This window comes from Crocodylus porosus, unplaced genomic scaffold (assembly GCF_001723895.1).
Source record: "Crocodylus porosus isolate Cpor-Errol unplaced genomic scaffold, CroPor_comp1, whole genome shotgun sequence".
NCBI classification, from domain to species: domain Eukaryota; kingdom Metazoa; phylum Chordata; order Crocodylia; family Crocodylidae; genus Crocodylus; species Crocodylus porosus.
The window spans coordinates 37,498,807-37,517,948 of NW_017728912.1; the positions used below are offsets into that span (position 1 = coordinate 37,498,807).

General features: G+C 43.8%; 1 protein-coding gene across 1 annotated transcript in view; it reads left to right on the forward strand.

The window, feature by feature from the left end:
• Nucleotides 1-15,377, forward strand: part of MTHFD2L (methylenetetrahydrofolate dehydrogenase (NADP+ dependent) 2-like) — a 60,637-nt gene extending 45,260 nt beyond the window's left edge. The window contains exons 7-8 of the mRNA XM_019534294.1: nt 189-314; nt 14,976-15,377. Coding sequence (XP_019389839.1) covers nt 189-314; nt 14,976-15,088 — 239 coding nt within the window. The 3' untranslated portion in view covers nt 15,089-15,377. The remainder of the gene's footprint in view (nt 1-188; nt 315-14,975) is intronic.
• The last annotated feature ends 3,765 nt before the right edge of the window (nt 15,378-19,142 follow it).

Below are 19,142 nucleotides of genomic sequence, written 5' to 3' on the forward strand. Positions count from 1 at the left end.
GCTTCTGACCCTCATAATGCAAATCCAAGACCACAAAATAATTGTTGAATATTTTCTATGTACAGTACATAAGACAAAAAAGATACTGAGAGACTAACACAATGTTTTCTGTTTTTATTATAAGTGAGAACTGATAACGTATTTTTTATGCATGGTTTTGTTAATCAAATAAATCTTGATGATTTCAGGTATTCCCAAGTTGATTACAGCTGATATGGTTAAAGAAGGTGCCACTGTGATTGATGTAGGAATCAACCACATTCACGACCCTCTTACAGGGAAGACCAAATTAGTAGGCGATGTGGACTTTGACGGTAAGTAAAATATTTCTTTTGATAGAAAACTGCTGAATAATTATATTTAGGATTTAAGTTATTTGATAAAGGTCAATGAGAAGTTATCAGATAAACCCTTTCTCATTTTAAGACAGACACTGGACAATCAAAAAATTAACGTATCTAGGCTCAATTCATATACTAACAAATATGAGTGTTTTAAAGGAACCTGCTTTGTTAAGTACAAAAAGCCTGCCAGCTATATTGACAGATGTATTGGAAGTGATGGTGAAAGGCTGTGGCTCTGTCTTCTCACCAGACTTCCCTGCCCCCTTTAGGTATCTTATGCCCCAGGAACATTGAGAAAGAAAGAGCAGTTCCCACGCTACTGCTGGCATAGGGACTCCAGCTGGGTATAGCATGTCTTACATCACCACTAGTTAAGCTGCTGTCATCAAGATCTTTTCTGCACTTTGACTTTAACTTCATGTTTGAAAACATTAACAATTTTCACTTTAGAAATTTTCTGTGTGCCAAGATTTGGCATATGTGAATTTATTTCTGAAAATCTTGATTGTTCCAGGCTCTCTTGTCTTACATCAATGTACCCTTGGTCATTTGTGACTTCGCTTTAGTTTCTTATTGTGTACTCTGTGTTCAGAAACAACTACACAATATAACTTGATTAAAAATCTCGACTCAAGAGGCCATCCAGACTGGAATAGCAGGATTGTTGCAGTTCAAAATTAGAGTTTATTGGCAGCGCTGTGTGTGGGAAGCTCACACAGGACCTACCCACATTATTACTGGTTCATGGCATAGTTTCTTATTTTGATATTCATGAAATAAACCCACATTGTAAAACAATATATGTTCTAAAATTTTTACCTGTAAGTTCTCTGTCTAGAATCCTAATTATATTAATATAATTTTAAAAGGTTATAATACTATTTGGTGCCTGGTGGGGAAAACCTGTCTTATTCATATATATAAATCTATCAAAGTTTGTGAAATTATTCACATGAGTAGAGCAAGTGAGTTTTGACATTCCCTATATTGGAGAAATCTTTTACATTTGGATAGTTGCATGAGTAAGATAAGCAATAGATAGGACATTATTATAGATATACAGTTCTAACCAAACTCTCTTTATTTTCTGCTTTGGATAACAAAAAGAAAAAGATGATAAAAGAAACAAAAATTAACATTCAGAACTTAAACTGATAAAGAGGGAAGTCCCACAAACCATGAAAATGTAAAATTCACTATAATTTTCAGAAATATAACACACTAAATTAATTTGCTACATGTCTCTTGTGGGTTTTTTAATGTTTGTCTGGTACTCTGAAAGAAATATAAAGCTATATACAGATGGCCAGGTCATGATTCAAGGTTTCAGTAATGCAGACATCTTACTTTACTGTATGCGTCTCAACAGGTTCTGCTGTGGGTTGTTCCTCAGGATTTTACCTGAGGTGAGGGAAGATCCCAGAAAGAGGGAGGAACTTTAACTTAGTTTATGCCACTAAAGTTCCATGTAACATTTAGCTTCATATTGCCAAAGTGAAATTGTTGCTGGTTCATTAGTATCGGTGAAAGTTTCACTAAATCATTAATAAAAACAAAGCAATCTGATCTGTACAGGCTGCAAAATGAAGTATTTAGAAATATATCACACTTTCAAATTACTTGGCTGGGCAATTAAGAAATGAAACAAGCCATTATAATGGCAGAAAAGAATATATTTATTTGGTATATTAATCTTATTATTTGACTGAATTCCTATTTCTATCCTCTGGTATTTTTTAAAGCTTGAGGTCAGACATTTACAATTACTAATACAGTGTCCATGACATATGTGACATGGTTACATCCTGCCACCCTTCCTCAAGCCCTGCCATCCCTACTGTCACACCATCCTTAATATAGCAAACTGACACCAGGATGAAGAGCTGGACATTAATTTACACTTGGGCAATCCAAGTGTAAATTACTTTTATCAGAGAGAGATATGAATGTGGCTTACATTAATCAAGTAAGCTGATTTGAGATCTTCTAGGGTGTTAATAAAGTTTAACAGTAGGGTGGGTGGAAGCTTCTTTCAATTGTCACTTCACATGTAATATTTTATATTCCGTGCTCCACTCCCTAGGGTTGGGTTTGAAACAATGGAATTATTTGTTTCATATGTTTGTTTTTAATTTTACTTTGCTTCTTTTGGAACAGACAATATTTGAAAGATGCAGTTACAAACTAAAGCTTCTGATGCTCTAAAATGGGAAAGAGGAATGAATGTCCATCTCAGGTGGAAGATATTTAAGATGGCTGTCCAAAACTGGTTTTGAAATTTTAGAAGTTTTATTTTTTGATAGTTTAAAATGTTTCTTCTGGCTCAGGAAAACTTTTATAATACAACAAGTATTCTCGTCTTCATGAGTGAACAGAGAGGTTATCAGAAGTCATTTGGGTGTTTATATATTCTGCGTTGCTCTCTTCCCCTCCCTTGGCTTAAGTCACAGGCCCAGGTCACTAATATTGTAGCCTGATTGTGGCAGGGCTCCCAGTTTCACTCCCAGATCATAGTGTCCCCCCCACGCCACACACACACACACCTTGACTGGTTGATGGGGTAGGTTTAGGGCCAGGTTTAATAGCAGCAGCAGAGGCCTTGCTCCCAAAGCCTCTGATCACTGCTGTAAAGCTCAGGCTTCTGCCATCCCCCCCCTTCCGCCCTCCCCCTGCATCACTGGAAGAGTCAGGAACAGCAGTAGCAGCCATCTGTCCCCCCCACCTGTTGTTTCTTGACAGGCAGGGAGGAAATTCGTTTTTCAAAAGTGCTGCTCTGCTCTGCTCTGCTAGGCTCCCAGCCAATCAGCAGGGAATCTGATGCTGAGCTTAGCATCAGCCAGTCAACATGGTGGGTTCCTGTATGGTTGGGATGAGATGTTCTCGGCTTGCCTTAGTTTCTTCTTATTGAAGGTGGAGAGCAGCATGATTGGAGCAGGGAGGCAGGCAGGCAGTGATGTAGCTGCTTGAATAGTTACACCAAAAGCCTCCTAATTCCTTGACTGGCTGCTCTTATGATCACATGTGTGGTCAGCCTCTCCATGTGGTTGGGCTACTGCTGCTATACATTGGAGGTAAGAGGCTTTTTCCTGGGCTTAGAAGCTGCTGGCTGTGTTAGGCAGAATGCCCTGGTGCAGGTTAGGGGAGGGGCTGTTTGCTCTCTTATGTGTTCTCTCCCCCTGCCCTCACAAGTGCCTGAAGTATGATCAAGAAGTAGCCCTTCTGGTTGATGAATTCAAGTTCACAGGGGAAATGGTCGCAATATGTGTTCTTCTGGCTGCCCCTAAACAGTGGGAAAACTCAGGCTGGCAAATCTATCCACAGCCTCCTGTGGATCAGCAAGTATATGATACTTGAGGCCATCATCCACTGGATTTCCAGGTACACTTGTACTGCTTCTCCAGCTGTTGACTTGTTCATGCCAAAATGGTTTACTGTAGACCAGAGGCTATCTCGGGTTGTGAGCTTTCATATAGCAGTGGCAATGCACTTCTCCACAGATAAGAGCACTTTTATCACCATCATCCACTGCTGTATGGTTGGGCCAAACTTAGTGCAGACATCTATGAAGAGGCCCCTGGACATGCAGAATTGCCCACTACTGCTTGTTGTCCCAGGTGGCCATGACAGTCCACTCCCACAAATGCCACTGCACAGTCTTGAGTTTCCCCCACATCTATCTGACCATAGTGTGCTGACCTGCAACCAAAAATCTTCAGAGGATCAGCTGCTGCCGCAGACAGGGATCCATACATAGTCATGGTCCACCTGTTGTTTGGGAGAGTGCAAATGCAATGTTTTCCCCAGCAAGAACTGCTCCATCATTCTTGGGGCCAATAAAATTAGTTATGGTTCTCATCAAGGTTCACCATTGTTGCCTTTTCCACTCAGACTCCCCCATTAGTTCACAAAAGCTGGAGCTGCAAGATCTGCAAGTACAGATCTATAGTAGCTGGTGGCGTTAAAAGCTGGCCTGTGGTTCCAGGCAGCACAAATGCAGCAGAAATACAGGCAGGTAATCAGTGGCAAAAGCTGCATGGTGAATCACACCAGAATCCCTCCTAAACAAAATTCCCAGTGCACTCACAATTTGAATAACCAGTGGACTCTTTATTCAGGTCTTGCAAGTCAAGGGAACCTTTGGATATTTGACCAGCACCAGGCAAATTCATATACTTTGGCTGTCCTGTTATGTGTGGACCTTCCCTTTTGAACAGAAGACAACTGCTACTAAAGGGAAAAAGATATGTGGCTCCTGAGCATCTCTGAAATGTCAGACCCCAATTTTTTTGTTGGCATAGCTGTGTTAGGCAGGTGCTGTGAGCTGTGATTTTTTTGACCAATATAGCTGCACTGGCAAAAGCTAATAGTGCCAATGTTGTATTCAGCAAACTGCATTTTTTTTGCTGTAATAGCTGATTTCACTTGTAGTAGAGGGGGGCTAGAATGCGCTATTCATGCAAAGACACTTTTGTATTGTCAGCTGCATTACCACACAGGGCAAAGTTGCAGATACTTTAGAGCAGTTGTGTCCAACCTGCAGCACACATGTCATAAGCGGCACAGGTAGCCTCTTTGTGTGGCACACAGAAGATCAGGGAGAGGGCAGGGAGCAGAAATTAATGAAGCAGATCAGGTAGGGAAGATAGGGTAGAGAGCAGAAAACATTGCAGCACATCAGGCAGGGGTGATGGCACTTGGGGAGGGTGTGGAGCTTAATTTGTAGCATGCCTGCCAAAAAGGTTGGTCCCCACTGCTTTAGAGGATAAGATTAGGATTTAGACTGGCCTAGAAAATAATCCTAAATAAATCAAATTCGATAAGGACAAAGAGAAATGTCCTACATTTTGAGCTGGGATAAAATAACTGGTTGGCATGCAGTACTGCAAAAGACCTGGGATTTATAGTTAGGTTAACCACATATCCTGGTTTGGCCAAGACAGTCCTGGATTTCACAGGCCATCCCAGCATACTGGCTGGTTGTCTAAAATTGAAGCAAAAGTCCTGGATTGGTGGCACCACTCCACCTGCAAGTACTTGACCCAGCTCTTCCTGAGCAAGGGCTAGAAGCTGTTTGGGGCAGTGGGTAGGGTGGGCTGAGCACTGCTCCGACTGGGGCAGGGTTCAGCTGGGATGGGGTGGACCAGGGCTGGGGCTCAGGCACCTATGTGGATCAAGCTGAGATGGTTGCCTCCTGTTGGCATCCTCATCCTCTGCTGCTGCAGCCAGTGCTGATACCTGGACTGCATGTGCCAGCCCCAGGTGGCTGTCTGTGATAGTGAAGAGGAGCTATGTGGCTGTGCAGCACAGGCTGGCAGTCTGGGAGGTGCCGCGCAGCTGCCACTCCCAACTCGATTCGACCTCTGTGTGTGGGGAATGGAGCTTGGCTGTAGGCCTCTGTGCTGTACACACCTCTCCTCCATCAGTCCTCTTGGGAGCCTGGTGCTGGGGGGGGGGGGGCTGTGTGGTGCCCACTGTCCCAGATTTATTTACCCCATCTCAGATTTCCTTCAAAATAATATGGCCACCCTGTTTACAGTGAAGCAGAAGCTGAATATGAGCCAACAGTGTGCTGTTGTTGCAAAAAAAGAAAAGAAATAGCCACAAACATACTGGGCTGCATTAACAGGAATGTCTCTGTGGAGGACTGAGCCTTTGGTTGCCCAGGGACCATATCCTGCCCTACTTTTTTCCCTAGGGTATTTTTTGTCCCCTGGATATCCAGGTATCTAATTTTGCCCCCACACTATAAATTTGCAGCACGGGGAATTTTTTTTATTATTACATGCGCTTCTTGAAGCATGTCAAAGGGGCTTAAGATGCTGCAAGAGACATGTACATGCTTGTCTGGATGCACCCCTAAGGTCCATTCCAGCCCTATTCTTCTGTAGTTCTATGCTAGGAGTATTTCGCTAGAATACTGGTGTGCCTCAACCAGCAAAGTGCTTGTAAAGAAGATATGTTAAGTCTCTGAAAATGGCTTTTGAAAAACTGGCTAAAATCTGCACACTCTTTCCTGTGTGGCTTGATGCTCTTAACTGTGGAACATGCTATCCACTGATGAGCCCATGACTATATACAAATGTTCAAATGACCTGGGAGAATTCTCAGGAAAAGAAACAGAGATGCCTGAACAGACATTCAGATACTGGGCCCCTGAAGAGCAGAGAGGTTGCAGTGCTGATGCTGCACAGCCAGGGGGCCCTGACACATCTCAGCATGCTCTGCAGTCTTCCTCAGTCTGCCTGGTGACAGATGGCAGTAGTGCACAGGGCTGTCCTGACTGGCTGCCCCAAATTGTTCAGTCAGCCAGTGTCTCCCTGTAGCACATTGTGGAATTATGAAGGGGGCATATTCTGCTCCATCCTTAGCTGGAGTGGTAGAGTCCAGCCTGAGTGACACACTGTCTCTGCAGGGAGAGAGATAGGTGGGTAGGAGCAAAACACACCAGGATATTGAAGAATGGTGCTGCAGCTTCTCTCAGAAGGATAAGTTATACATAAATTCAGTCTCCCCAAAAGAAATTCTACAGGAGTGATTTAACTGTGATTGCTCCTAAGTTGTTTTTTCTGGGAGTGGGTATTTTTCCTTTGGAAGAAAAATCCTGAACATCTGTAGACTTGTTTTCTCCAGGGAAAGCAGTGAGAAAAACGGAATGACCTATGTCTCTCATTGAATGACTCATGTCTCTCACCTTCCACAGCAAGTGGTGGTTAGATTATAGATTTCATAGACATTAGGGCTGGAAGGGACCTTGAAGATCATCAAGTCCCAGCCCCCTGCCCCAGGGTTAGGAAGTCAGCTAGGGTCAAACGATCCCAGCAAAATAAGCATCCAAACATTTCTTGAATGAGTCCAGACTAGATGTCTGCACCACTTCTGGAGGGAGTCTATTCCAGGCCTTGGAGGCTCAGACAGTAAAGAAGTTTTTCCTTATGTCCAGCCTAAAACAGCCTTGGAGGAGTTTGTGACCGCTGGTCCTTGTTATCCCTCAGGGCGCTCTGGTGAACAGACGTTCCCCCAGATCCCGATGCACACCCCTTATGTACTTACAGGCAGCCACCAGGTCATCCCTGAGCCTGCGCTTTTCCAGGCAGAAGAGTCCCATGGCTCTCAGCCTCTCTTCATAAGAAATATGAAGATGGTGTTATCTATATGAAATATAAGATTATATGGTAAACTAAACACACACAAAGTTAACAAGGAATATAAACCTCCTTTTCCCTCCTAAAATGTACTCTTTCTAGAAGGTATGTCTTGAGAAGTTTGTTCCAAACTAGTTTGTTTGCTTTAATTGTAGTTATAGAAATGTATCAAACTGAAGTGCATCCATATCACTTAGTTATGCCTTCTTAAGTTCTTCTCCTTTTAATCATTGTATCCACACAGCTTTGTGCTTTGTTCAGATTAATATTTAGTGTTCTGAGTAGATATTCCATGGTACTGTGATCTACCATTCCACTCTGTGTTCTCTAATTTTTCTCCTGGCACATTGTGGGGAAACTACTGGAAGCTACAGGAAGTCTGGGACTCCATCAAGCTATGAGGAGAGGCTATGGGACCTGAACCTGTTCAGCTTTCACAAGACAAGGCTGAGAGGGGACCTGGTGACCGTCTACCAAAGGGGACCAGTGGGGAATGGGAGAGACCATGTTCCCCAGAGCACCTCCTGGAGTAACAGGGAATAACAGCCATAAATTGTTTAAGAGTAGGTTCAGGCTGGACATTAGAAGACCCTACTTCACAGTCAAGGTGGCTAGGATCTGGAACCAACTTCCAAGGGAGGTGATGCTGGCTTCTGCCTTGGGGGTCTTTAAGAGGAGGCTTGATAATTACCTAGCTGGGGTCATATGAGTTTGTTCCTGCCCAGGGCGGGGGGTCGGACTTGATGATCTACTTAGGTCCCTTCTGACCCTACATCTATGAAATTATGAAGCTAATGAGCTTTCGTAGTTCCTCTTCTGTCCTACTTTACATTGATCAGTACCATTTTCAGATAACTGGTAGGTGTTAGGAAAGACAGTGATCCACGTGTCATAATCATGACAGCCATTAATATGACCAGGACAATGTGCACGCATTTGGAATTATGGAGGCAGACCACCCCTGTGGTTTCACAGGGTTGTTGATTGTAGCCATGTTGGTCTAAGGACATAGACAGGCAAGTTTATTTGGGTAGACGTGATATCTTTCATTAAACTAAATGCAACTAAGTGGTTTAGCAGGGCTGTAGATAACACAGCAATACAAATAATAGAGGAGGAGAATGAAATCAACCAGTCATTTCTACAGAGCATTTAATTGGAGCACTTGGGCGTGCACTTATTCAGGAACTAGCAAATAGCAGCAACTGGTGGGATGGCATAATCAAGGCTGTCCCTAGGGTATGGCAGCTGCCCTGGTCCCCATGTTTTGGGGGCCCTACACTTTGACATCTGAGGGCTGTGGCAGAAGTACTGCCTAGCACCTGCCCTATGGCACAGCCTGGCCCCGAGTCCCTGCAAGGCTACCAGGCACCACAACTTGACTCAGCTTGGGGTCTGCTACCACAAGGGCATCTCTGACCCAACATGGCCTGCCCAGTGTGGCCCTTACCTTGGCTGCCCCATGCTGCAGGCAGCCCCCTGGAGTAGACTGCACCAGTAGTAGCACCCTTAGTGCCAGGGCCAGGGCTGCAACCTCCATCCCACTTTGCAGGCTGCGCCACCTGGCTTTCTTAAGGGGGCCCCACACCCTCCTAGGGTCAGCCCTGGATGGAATGATGCAGAACTTGGATGGCAAACAGTAGTGGCAGAATTTCAGGATGAAAAGGTTCTTTCTTAGAAATCTAAGCTTGCAATTCAGCCTGGAAGTTCAGTTGAGGAACACTAGCATGAGAGAATTGCTGCCAGCATGGCAAAGGATGTTGCCATTGCCACCTGCAGTTGCTATTTGTCTGTAAATACCAGTTTGGGGTTCACAGATCAGCTACTGGGGCTCTTGTCATTGAGGTTTGCAGTACTATGAGGAAGATTTTGCTCTGCTGTGTCACAAAACTTGGCGATACGAAAGAGGCCTCTGATGGCTTTTCACAGACAGACTTTTGGCAACCTATTCTTTGCATTCTGCTCTAGATCATAGACTTTGCCAACAAGAAGATGCACTTCTGCTGTCTCATGGTGCAAGGCCTAGTGAATCACTGTGAGAGACTCACTGATATTAATTTGGGTGGTGCTAAGATATTTGGAAACTCAAATGTCTGGAATGTGCAAAGGAATCATGAGGATTATGTGGTGTGATCTCAGATACCACAATTTCAGTTCCTTCTTTTATGTACTTCATAATGCACTGCAAAAAGAATCCCAGAATGCTGGTTCTCTGCCAAGCACTTGTTTAAAAAAAAAATTAATACTATAGGGCTGTGCGAAAAAGCATTGTTCCGCTTTGACTTCTGTTTTGACGGAACAGCTTTTTGTTTCGAGATTTGTTTCATTTTGAAAGCACTGTTCCTTTTTGTTTCGTCAAAACTGTTTCACTGTTTTGGTGCTCTTTTGGCATTTTGCCCATAGGCTATTCTGCAACCTGCACCAGGAATATTGGTGCTGCCGCAGGCCCCAGCTAACAGCACCAGCCTCCTGTGATCTGGCAGGCAGATGGAGGCCCGCACCCCTGGGATAGAGTCTAGCACAGCCCCTGCAGCCCTCCCAGGGGTGTGGGCAGGCCCCCAATCTGCCTGCTGGATGAGAGGAAGTTGGTGCTGCCAGCTGGCACCAGCAGCAGCACCAGTCTTCCTGGTGGTGGGTGCGGGCTGCACCCAGTGCCATCCCAGGCAGCAGAAACAGCCTCCTGTGATCCGGCAGGCCAATTGGGGGCCCCCCACACTCCCAGGAAGGCTGCAGGGCTCTGCTGACTCCTCCCAGGGGTAAAGGCGGCTCCCCAATCTGCCTGCCAGATGACAGGAGGTTGCTGCTGCCAGCTAGGGCCAGCGGCAACACCGATCTTCCTGGTGCTGGGTGTGGGCTGCACCCAGTGCTGCCTCTAGCCAGCAGTAGCAGCCTCCTGTCATCTGGCAGGCAAATCAGGGGCCCACACCCCCATGAGGAATCCAACACAACCCCCACAGCCCTCCCGGGGGCATGGGTGAGCCCCCTATCTGCCTGCCAGATGACAGGAGGCTGGTGCTGCTGGCTAGAACCAGCGCTGAGGCCAAGTAAGCCTGACTTTGAAACTTGAAATGTTTCAAAACTTTTGAAACGTTTCCAGTGCCATTGTTTCATTTCAAAGCTGTTTCAAAGGCTTTTGTTTTGTTTTGTTTTGATTTCACTGTTTTGAGCTCGAAACTCATGGAAACATCTATAAAGAACGATGGTGCCAATTGATTGATTGCAGTGCGGTGTGGATACACTGCTTAGACAACAATTGTTATTGATTATTTAAAATAAATTCACAAGACCCACAACAACTTGCAAGTTTAAACATGTCCTTAATATGAGGGATTGCCCCTATTGAGCATATGAAGTGTTTAACTTGTAGAGAAACCTAGAAATAAAGAGTACTTCCAAACCAGATTAACCTGTTTGTCAAGGAAATTACCTGCATTTCATTTCTTGTGAAGAATCAAAGAAAGTTCTTTAAGGCTTTGAAGAAGCTGCAAAATAATAACTAACCCCACTTAGGCACTCAGTTTGAAGGCTGTTTTCCAGGCTGTCAAATGCTTAGGACAGTATTTCAGCAGTCTTTGGGGAGTGACATTCAGAGGAGAAAGCTTCTACACAATCTAAAAGTGGAAATGAAATAACCTGAAGTAATTGACAGTGCTATACCTTGTTCAATACTGTAAGGTTTGTCATATATAAATGTTATCTCAAACTGTATGTTGGACTCTTATGCTATACAAATCTGTTTAGAACTTTAAGAGCCAAATGTATAAATCTAGTATCTAAGTTTGTCTGAAAAAAATATGCATTCATCATGCTCATTTTTATTTCTCTGACTAGGGACTTACCAGGCTCAAATTACCATTTTGCAAATGCACACTTATGTTTACAGGATATTATTTGCACACTTAGGCACCTAGTCTTTGGACTTTCCAAATAAACTATATGTTGATGATTATATGTAAACCAATATAAAAAGAAGCCTGTGTCCTACTTTGAGGCAGATTTCCGTAAAGATTCGGTATAATAATGAATGTTCTGCATGATTTACATTGCTAGACTTTTGTTCAAGAACTTCCTCAGGTTGTGGATTGTACCTCTTTGTCATTAATATATGACCAAGAATGTACTTAATAATTCTAAAATATTACTGATTTGAAACAAATTTGTTTCTATTAAAATAGTGTTTTATTTTAATGTATATCATGTTACTTCTGAAATAGTATAACAGTCCTGATATGTGCTAATATCAGACATGGGCACAGTTCCTTTAAATAATTATGATATTTATCTGGGAAAATAAAATAATACATACCAAATTCTGTAAATTAATCAAATTATAATACTATTAAAAAGCCACCAGATAATTTGTGTTTCTAAGATGGTCTAATTCTAAACCTAAATATTATCATTCTAATGTCTAAAATGATTGTTAAATTAAATCAAGTTTATCTTTCTATGTTCTTTTAATAACATGACTGGTGACATTCATATGTTGAGTAATTTAAAGTTATTTTGGTTTTCATTACCACTGATATATTTTTCCTTAGTTGATCCTTCATGATTGAACTTAATGGGAACTTTGTTTTTTACTTTAGTGGATGCAGAATCAGGCCTTCCCTGTGAATTGAAGAAACAGTATGCAGAGAAAACTTTCATTTGATCAAAAGAATTTTTTAAATAGCACATTAATTAATATTTAGCTTTTCATTTTTTCTCTTGATAATTTTTTTTTCTAAGATCACTTGTCTTACTTGCCAATGGGTCACCATGAACATTTAAAAGAAATGTATCTGGAACATTGTTAAGTGATTTTTATTTTCTCCACATTTTGATTGCCTCATCTTGTAGCCCTCAATATCTAGGAATCTCATGTAATGGTCTATTATTGATTCAAGTAGAGATATCCTTACTTGCACCTGGCTTGAGTTTGGTCCAGTAAAAAGCAATGCTTTTGTTAGTCCTGTCCCCTACCCCCCAACATATGTAAAGTTCAGACATTGTATGGAGTCCGGTTCAGTGACACAATTTCAGTTGACTTTCTCCCTTTCATGTATTTGGTAGAAGCAAGCATGGTTTGATTTTTCTGGAAATTATTCTTGAGTTAGCAATATCAGCTCTTAAGGAAACATGGGCTTAGCGAAGAATACAATTGAAAAAACATCCCAAGCACCCTGTCCTAATCTGATCAATGAAGTGCAGCAAGAGACTTGCCAGGCAAAATAACCACAAAAGCAGATAATTTATTGATCCCATTCTTTCACTTGATGGGCTTTAAGTCAGTTAAACACAATTCCATTGTAAGTGGCTAACCTGAAGTTCCAGTTACATTTTATGAAAAAATGATAAATGAGTAGCACATTGTCTCAAGAAATCTTATCTCATAGTATAAAAGTTTAACATGTGATGCTTACCATGTTTTCCATGTCATTAGACTCCTTTAAAGGATTTTGTTTTAATGCCATGGATGTTTGTTTTTAGTATTCCTCCCTGAGTAATCTAGGCACACCCCAACCTTGTTTATCCTGTCAATTTTTTTATTAGATTGTTGATGTACTTGTAGCATTTTCTTTGACTTAAGTCTTTATAGGCACTCTACATAGACACAGCAGAGGATGGGGCCCTTACATGAGAGAAACTGTTGGTGGTACTGCAAGGATGGCTGCCTCTCAGTGAGCATCCACACGTGCATATTAATGTGTTGTAATAAACTCCAGTGCTTACCGTACCAGAGTTTATTGCTCCCAGCATCACGTTTACATGTGTGGCTGGGATCGCAGAACATCGAGCTGGGTCAGAACAGCTCTTGCTGGCAAGGGACATGGGAGGGTCAGCCTGCCAGCCTGGGACTGCTCTGACCTGGCTCAGTGTGCTGTGGAGAGGTTTGCTGGGGCAAGAGGGTAGCTTACTGTGGGGCTGGCTGGTAGGCATCCCCTGTACTGAAATACTCTCGTGCCCCAGCTAGCTGGGTCAGCATTTACATGTGTGCTGCTTTGGAGTTAAAACTTCTGCAGCAGGATAGTATTTGTTTTTATAAGTACTATCCTGCTGCGGAGTTTACTAGTTACTCCAGCCTAATAGCCCTACACATGTAGAAGCCAAGATTTACTGAAGAGCTAATTAGTCTTCTCTGCAGTAAACTCTAGTGTAGATGCATCCAGTGACAGTCAAATCATGCCCTGTGTATGGGTTTGGCAGGATTTGATTGTTATTGATAAACACTGATAAATATAGATTTGACCCATCACTCACAGACCGACAGAAAAATATTTCCATTGGTAAACACTGAAAGTTCTAGAAAGGAGATTTTAAAAAAAAAACTGGGACAGCATGCATGCATGTTTGCATATGTACACACACGCACACAGACGGCAGCCATTGCAGGTGGAGTAGGGGGAGCCCACGTTGAGCCGCCTGCACACTTCTCTGGGGAGCTGCTGCAGGATCTGGGGGCTGTGCTCAGAGGGCAGGTTGGAGGGACAGCACTATTGGCAGCTGGGAGCCTTGTGTCACCAGTCGCTTGCTCTGCCTAGGTCCCAGCCAAACTCCCAGCAAGCCTGGGCTGGCCCCTGCATAATTGGGGCTCGTAATTGGGGTCCAGGAGTTTGGACCCTGCCCTGATCATGCAGTGGCTGGGCCGGGCCAGGCCAGGCAGGAGCTCTGGAAGCACTGGGAGAGGCAACAGCCACCCAGCCTGGGACCAGGAAGCAACTCTCCATTCCCTGTGGTCCCTTTGTGGGTGAGCCCTGTCTGGCAGGCACCAGTAGAGGGGCGGACCAGTCACTTGACGGCCACAGCCTCCCACCCCTCTGGGCAGCATGGAAGTAGCATCTGAACCCAAGGAGCACCCCCATGTGCCCTGCCTCGATTATACTGCTTCTCCCAGCATTCCCAGAGCTTCTGTCCAGTCCAGCCCATGTGCTTGGAGCAGGGTGTGCGGGGGTGCCCCCAAGATCCCATGATGCCCAGAGGGGCAAGAGGCCATGATCAGGGGGTAGGCTGCCCCTCCGCTGGTTCGCACCAGGCAGGGCCTGAAGCTGTGGGGAGCTGCTTCCTGCCCCATGCTGGGCAACCACCTCCTCTCCATGTGTTTCCAGAGTTCTGGAGTGCCACTGCCCTCCTCTTCTGGTCCCTGCCTGCCTGGCTCTTTCGTGATGAATGAACAGAATGATTTAAAGCAGGTATGCTTTATTAATTTATGGAAGTTTACTTTTATATATTTTGATGTGATTTTATAAGGCGTTTAGCAGTATGCTGTCATTACTACCTTGTCTGCCCCCACACCCTAATTTTGTGCAACCCTGAAAGTTTAAATTGATAAAAATCAAGAAAATGCTTAAAAATAAGCATTGATTTTAGCTGTTGAAATTATAAAAAAAAAGAAAATTGAAGGCTGCCAAGCTTACCTATATACAAGGTATATCTCGGGCTGTTTAACGAAAAACTATAGTTTGTAACTAATTTTACAGAAAATCATTCTCTTCTTTTTTTTTGTCAGAGGTGAAGAAGAAAGCTGGCTTTATCACTCCAGTACCAGGAGGAGTAGGGCCCATGACTGTTGCAATGCTACTGAAGAACACGCTCCTTGTTGCTAAAAAACTCATCCTCTAGAAAATAACTGCTGCGTTAAAAAAAATCAAAGTCATTCTATTTATTGATACGCAAAACATTTATTTTTACTACAAATTATTTATTTCTACATTTTATTTATTTTTTCATGTGAAATATTGGAATGGGATTATGTACAAAATGTTACAATATCTTATGTTACTTCCTATTCCTGAATTGGGAGTAAAAGAAATCACAGCTACAGCTTTCACCTATATTGTTCTGTGGGTAAATCTACATTAAAATAAAGAACTAACAGTAATATTTAAAAAAATACCTATGGGCACTGATACATGAACGTGGAGGCTACTCCAACATGCTGGAATGCCAGCTCATTGGAGCAGACTTGATTAATTGAGTCTGCTGGAGCTTGGCAGTTACCACGCTCCAACGCCCTCCTGAGTCTTGTATATCAGCGTCCCCATGCTTAAAAATGGTGGCAGGCACGCTTGAACTAAAGCTTGTCAAACAAACTTTAGTTCAAGCACCCCTGCTGCCATTTGTAAGCATGGGGATGCTGACATAGGAGATGGGATGGTGCTTTAATTAGAGTGGCTCTCAGAGCCACTCTATTTTAAATGCTGGGCCCCATCCCCGGTATGTAAAAGTGCCATACGTGACTGGAGGTTAGGTTCCATTTATTAGGAGCTCAGATCTTACTGAAATCCAGTAGAAATTAGGCTTCTCAGGGCTATTTCACTTTTGAATGTGGGACTTATACTTCTAAAACACATATGCACTTTTGAAAATTAACTTGAATTCCTTAGAAATTCAAAACTTCTGCTGCTGTGAGCAAGAATTTTATATTCACAAAGAACGGGAGATTGGAATCTAAGATTTGACTTGCTGGTAGTGCTGAAATGAAAAGGGCTTACATTAAGTGAGTATGTTTAACAAAATAAAAACAAAAGCTTACACATACTGAGCCAGATTCTGACCTTGAGTATACACCCAGAAATCTGTGGGAGCTATGTGCACTAAGACTGAGGCCAGTATACATTTCTCTCAATATCCAGAATCTTAGTCAAATGTATTGATAAAAATAAAGTGCAATGTATGTTTCTTTTTAAGCATGCTTGGTGTATATTATGTCCTGATCCCTTAAAGTGGCTCTGCATAAACCATTTATGATAATCAGGCCCTATATAAATATGTATATAATAACACTATTCTCCTAAGTGTTATTGATAACATAATAAAAAAGAGGAACAAACTTTATCAGAAATGAAATACAGGAATTAAAACAGAACTACTCTCCCTCTTGCCTCCTGAAAACAGGTTTATGTTCTCAGTCCCTGATGTAAATCCCAGTCCTGCTCCTGTGAGATTCTTGTTGATAACTTTAATTGTCACATTAGAGAGGAGCATATTTGAAAGACATTGGTTTAAAAAGGTAAACCTGAGAAAATAGGATATGTTGTCTGGGTTAAGAGAGGGAATAAAAATGTTCATGATTGTTTTTTTTTTCAGTGCAGCGTAAAAGCAAAATTAGGATACCAATAAATACCAGTAATGAGCCATTTTGATTATGAGTTTGTGCATTACTAACATTCAGGGCTTATTCCAGCTTCAGCCAAAGGAAGTCAGACTGGGCCAATGTTTACATCTCTGTGGGCGCGTCTAAGCATGCACCCTACTGTACAGTTGTTACTGCACAGTCATTTAGTACTTGCTTTAGCAACTACTAAATGACTGTGCATTAACCTCTGGTACTGCACAATCCTGGTGCTGCACAAGTCGTTTCTGCCCCTACAGGAAATAGCAATGAGCTACTGTGCAGTAGCAGTGGCATCATAGTTCATGCCCACTGATGCTACATCACTGTAGCAACAAGCTACTTCACTGTAGCTTGTTACTCCTGCAACGTGGCAGCTCATGTAGACATGCCATGTATCTCAGTTGAGTTTTTATTTCGTTTACTTTATTAAAGAGCCATTGATGTTTTCCGGTAGATTGTAGCTTGCTTGCATAAAAAAAGATGGAAAAGCTTAATTTTTCTTCCATTCAACAAAATTGTACTTTATAAAATAAAAATACTTCAGAAACTGTTTCTGTACTATTTTTTCTTCTGATAACTATTTTAAAATATAAACATAAGCATATACCTGATATTTTCTTTAAATATGCATATTGGTACATAAGTGAAAATTCATAAATAAAAATTTCTGCTAACATCAGGGTGTATCTACAAATGTGTTTTCTGGGAAGTAGACTAATTTACTCTTCAGTAAAGTATCCCCATATACCCATATACACGTGCACCAGTATTAAGGTGCAGTATACTAATTCACTTCATTATAAGATAGTATAGTTGCGGTAGAGTAATTAACTGAGCTGAAACACACATGTAGATGATGACTGGGTGGCGGCTAAACTCCTGTCTGCCACCTAGCCATGTAGCACCTCAGGTTCACCACCCTTGTGCCCCAGCCAATCCCTCGACTACCTGATGCTGCCATCTGGAGCCCTGGATTGACCCTCACTGTGCTCCCTGCAAGACTGGGCCTGCTCTCTCTTGGCTCAAATTGCTGCTGCCCTGGATCCACATGTAGATGCTGCACCTGGGAGCAGTTTGACCTGGCTCATACAGCACCAGAGTTTGTTTTGTTTCCCTAATTTCATGTGTAGATGCACCCATATTATATAAAAAATATGGTAAACCAAGGCAACTAATAAAACATTGTGCCAAATAAGTAAGTTTATAATACTTTCCATTTGTATTTTACAAGATTTTAGAAGCAGGAGGATATTTTATTAATAGGGGCATGTCTACATGAGACACTTTACTGCGCAGCAGCGTAGCTTGCTTTGCAGTAAGTGTACGCAGCTACACGTGCACATGCTTACTGCTCAGTAAATGACAACACTCATTTACTTGCAAGTAATTACTCTACAATAATGCACATGTGGATGCCAATTGGGAGCAAATTTGCTCCTGGTCAGTGCTACCACTAGGGTACCTGCCTGAGACTAGGCCCATAGCTCCAGGGCTGGGAGCCTCTCCTGCCCCAGGGATGGCTCAACTCTGTCCCAGCTCCATCCCCAGGCTCTTAAAAACCTGCAGGCGCTCAGAGCCCTCGGACACAGGCAGGCAGCCTAAGGCCAAACCAGGCCACTGTGTCTCCCTGGGCAGGCCGCAGGTCAGCTGCACCAGCCTGCCTGTATCCCAGTGCCACAGCCTGGCACTGCAGTGCCACATAGCTGCCAGGCCTGTGCCATCCAGTCCTGTAGGCTGCTCCAGGCGTCTGCCAGGCCTGTCAGCACCCAGGCATACTTGTAGGCAGCTCTTGGCTACCAGGGTGAGCTCCAGCTGCCCACAGCCCACCCCCAACAACCTGCCCAGAGCCTGCAGGTGCTGTGGGGCATTGCCTTGCTGCATGGCTGCAAGTCCTACACCATGCCCCTGTGCTGGGTGCTGAATGCTGAAGGCAGCTGCCCAGGCCCAGAAGCACATGGCAAGGAGGCCTGAAGAGCTGGTGCAGGAGACCTAATGGTCTCATCTTTGCCGATGCCACATCCCACCACCTGGGGCCCCAACTGGCTGCAGGTGGAGACTGGTGACCTTTTGGCACTGTGGGGTGAGGTGGAGGTGCAGTGCCAGTTCATACAGGGCAGGTGCTCCAACACCCATGTCTACAAGGAGCTGTCAGGCCAGATGTGGAAGTGCCAGCACAACTGGTTGTGGCCACAGCTCCTAGCCTTGGGGCATGAGCAAGTGGAGGCCCTGTGGGAGCACAGCACAGTTATGGCCAGGGCAGTAGAGGCCACAGAGGATGATTGCCAGGTGCTGGATGCTGTCCTGTCCCTGGCAGTCACCTTTGTTCTGCCTGCTGCCCTTCCCCTGACCTGAGCCCTGCCTGCCCCCTGGCAGCCACCCACTGCCCAGTAGCAGGCCCCCACCATGGGCCTGGGTAGAGGTCCAGTGCTATCCCCACAGCCAGTGCCCCAGTCCCCACCCCAGGTCCCCTGCCTGGTCCCAGGCCTGTAGCTCAGTGGCTCCACCCAGGTGCAGAACTGGAGCTGCCTGCAGTGGGGTCAGGACTGCATGCTGGCCCTG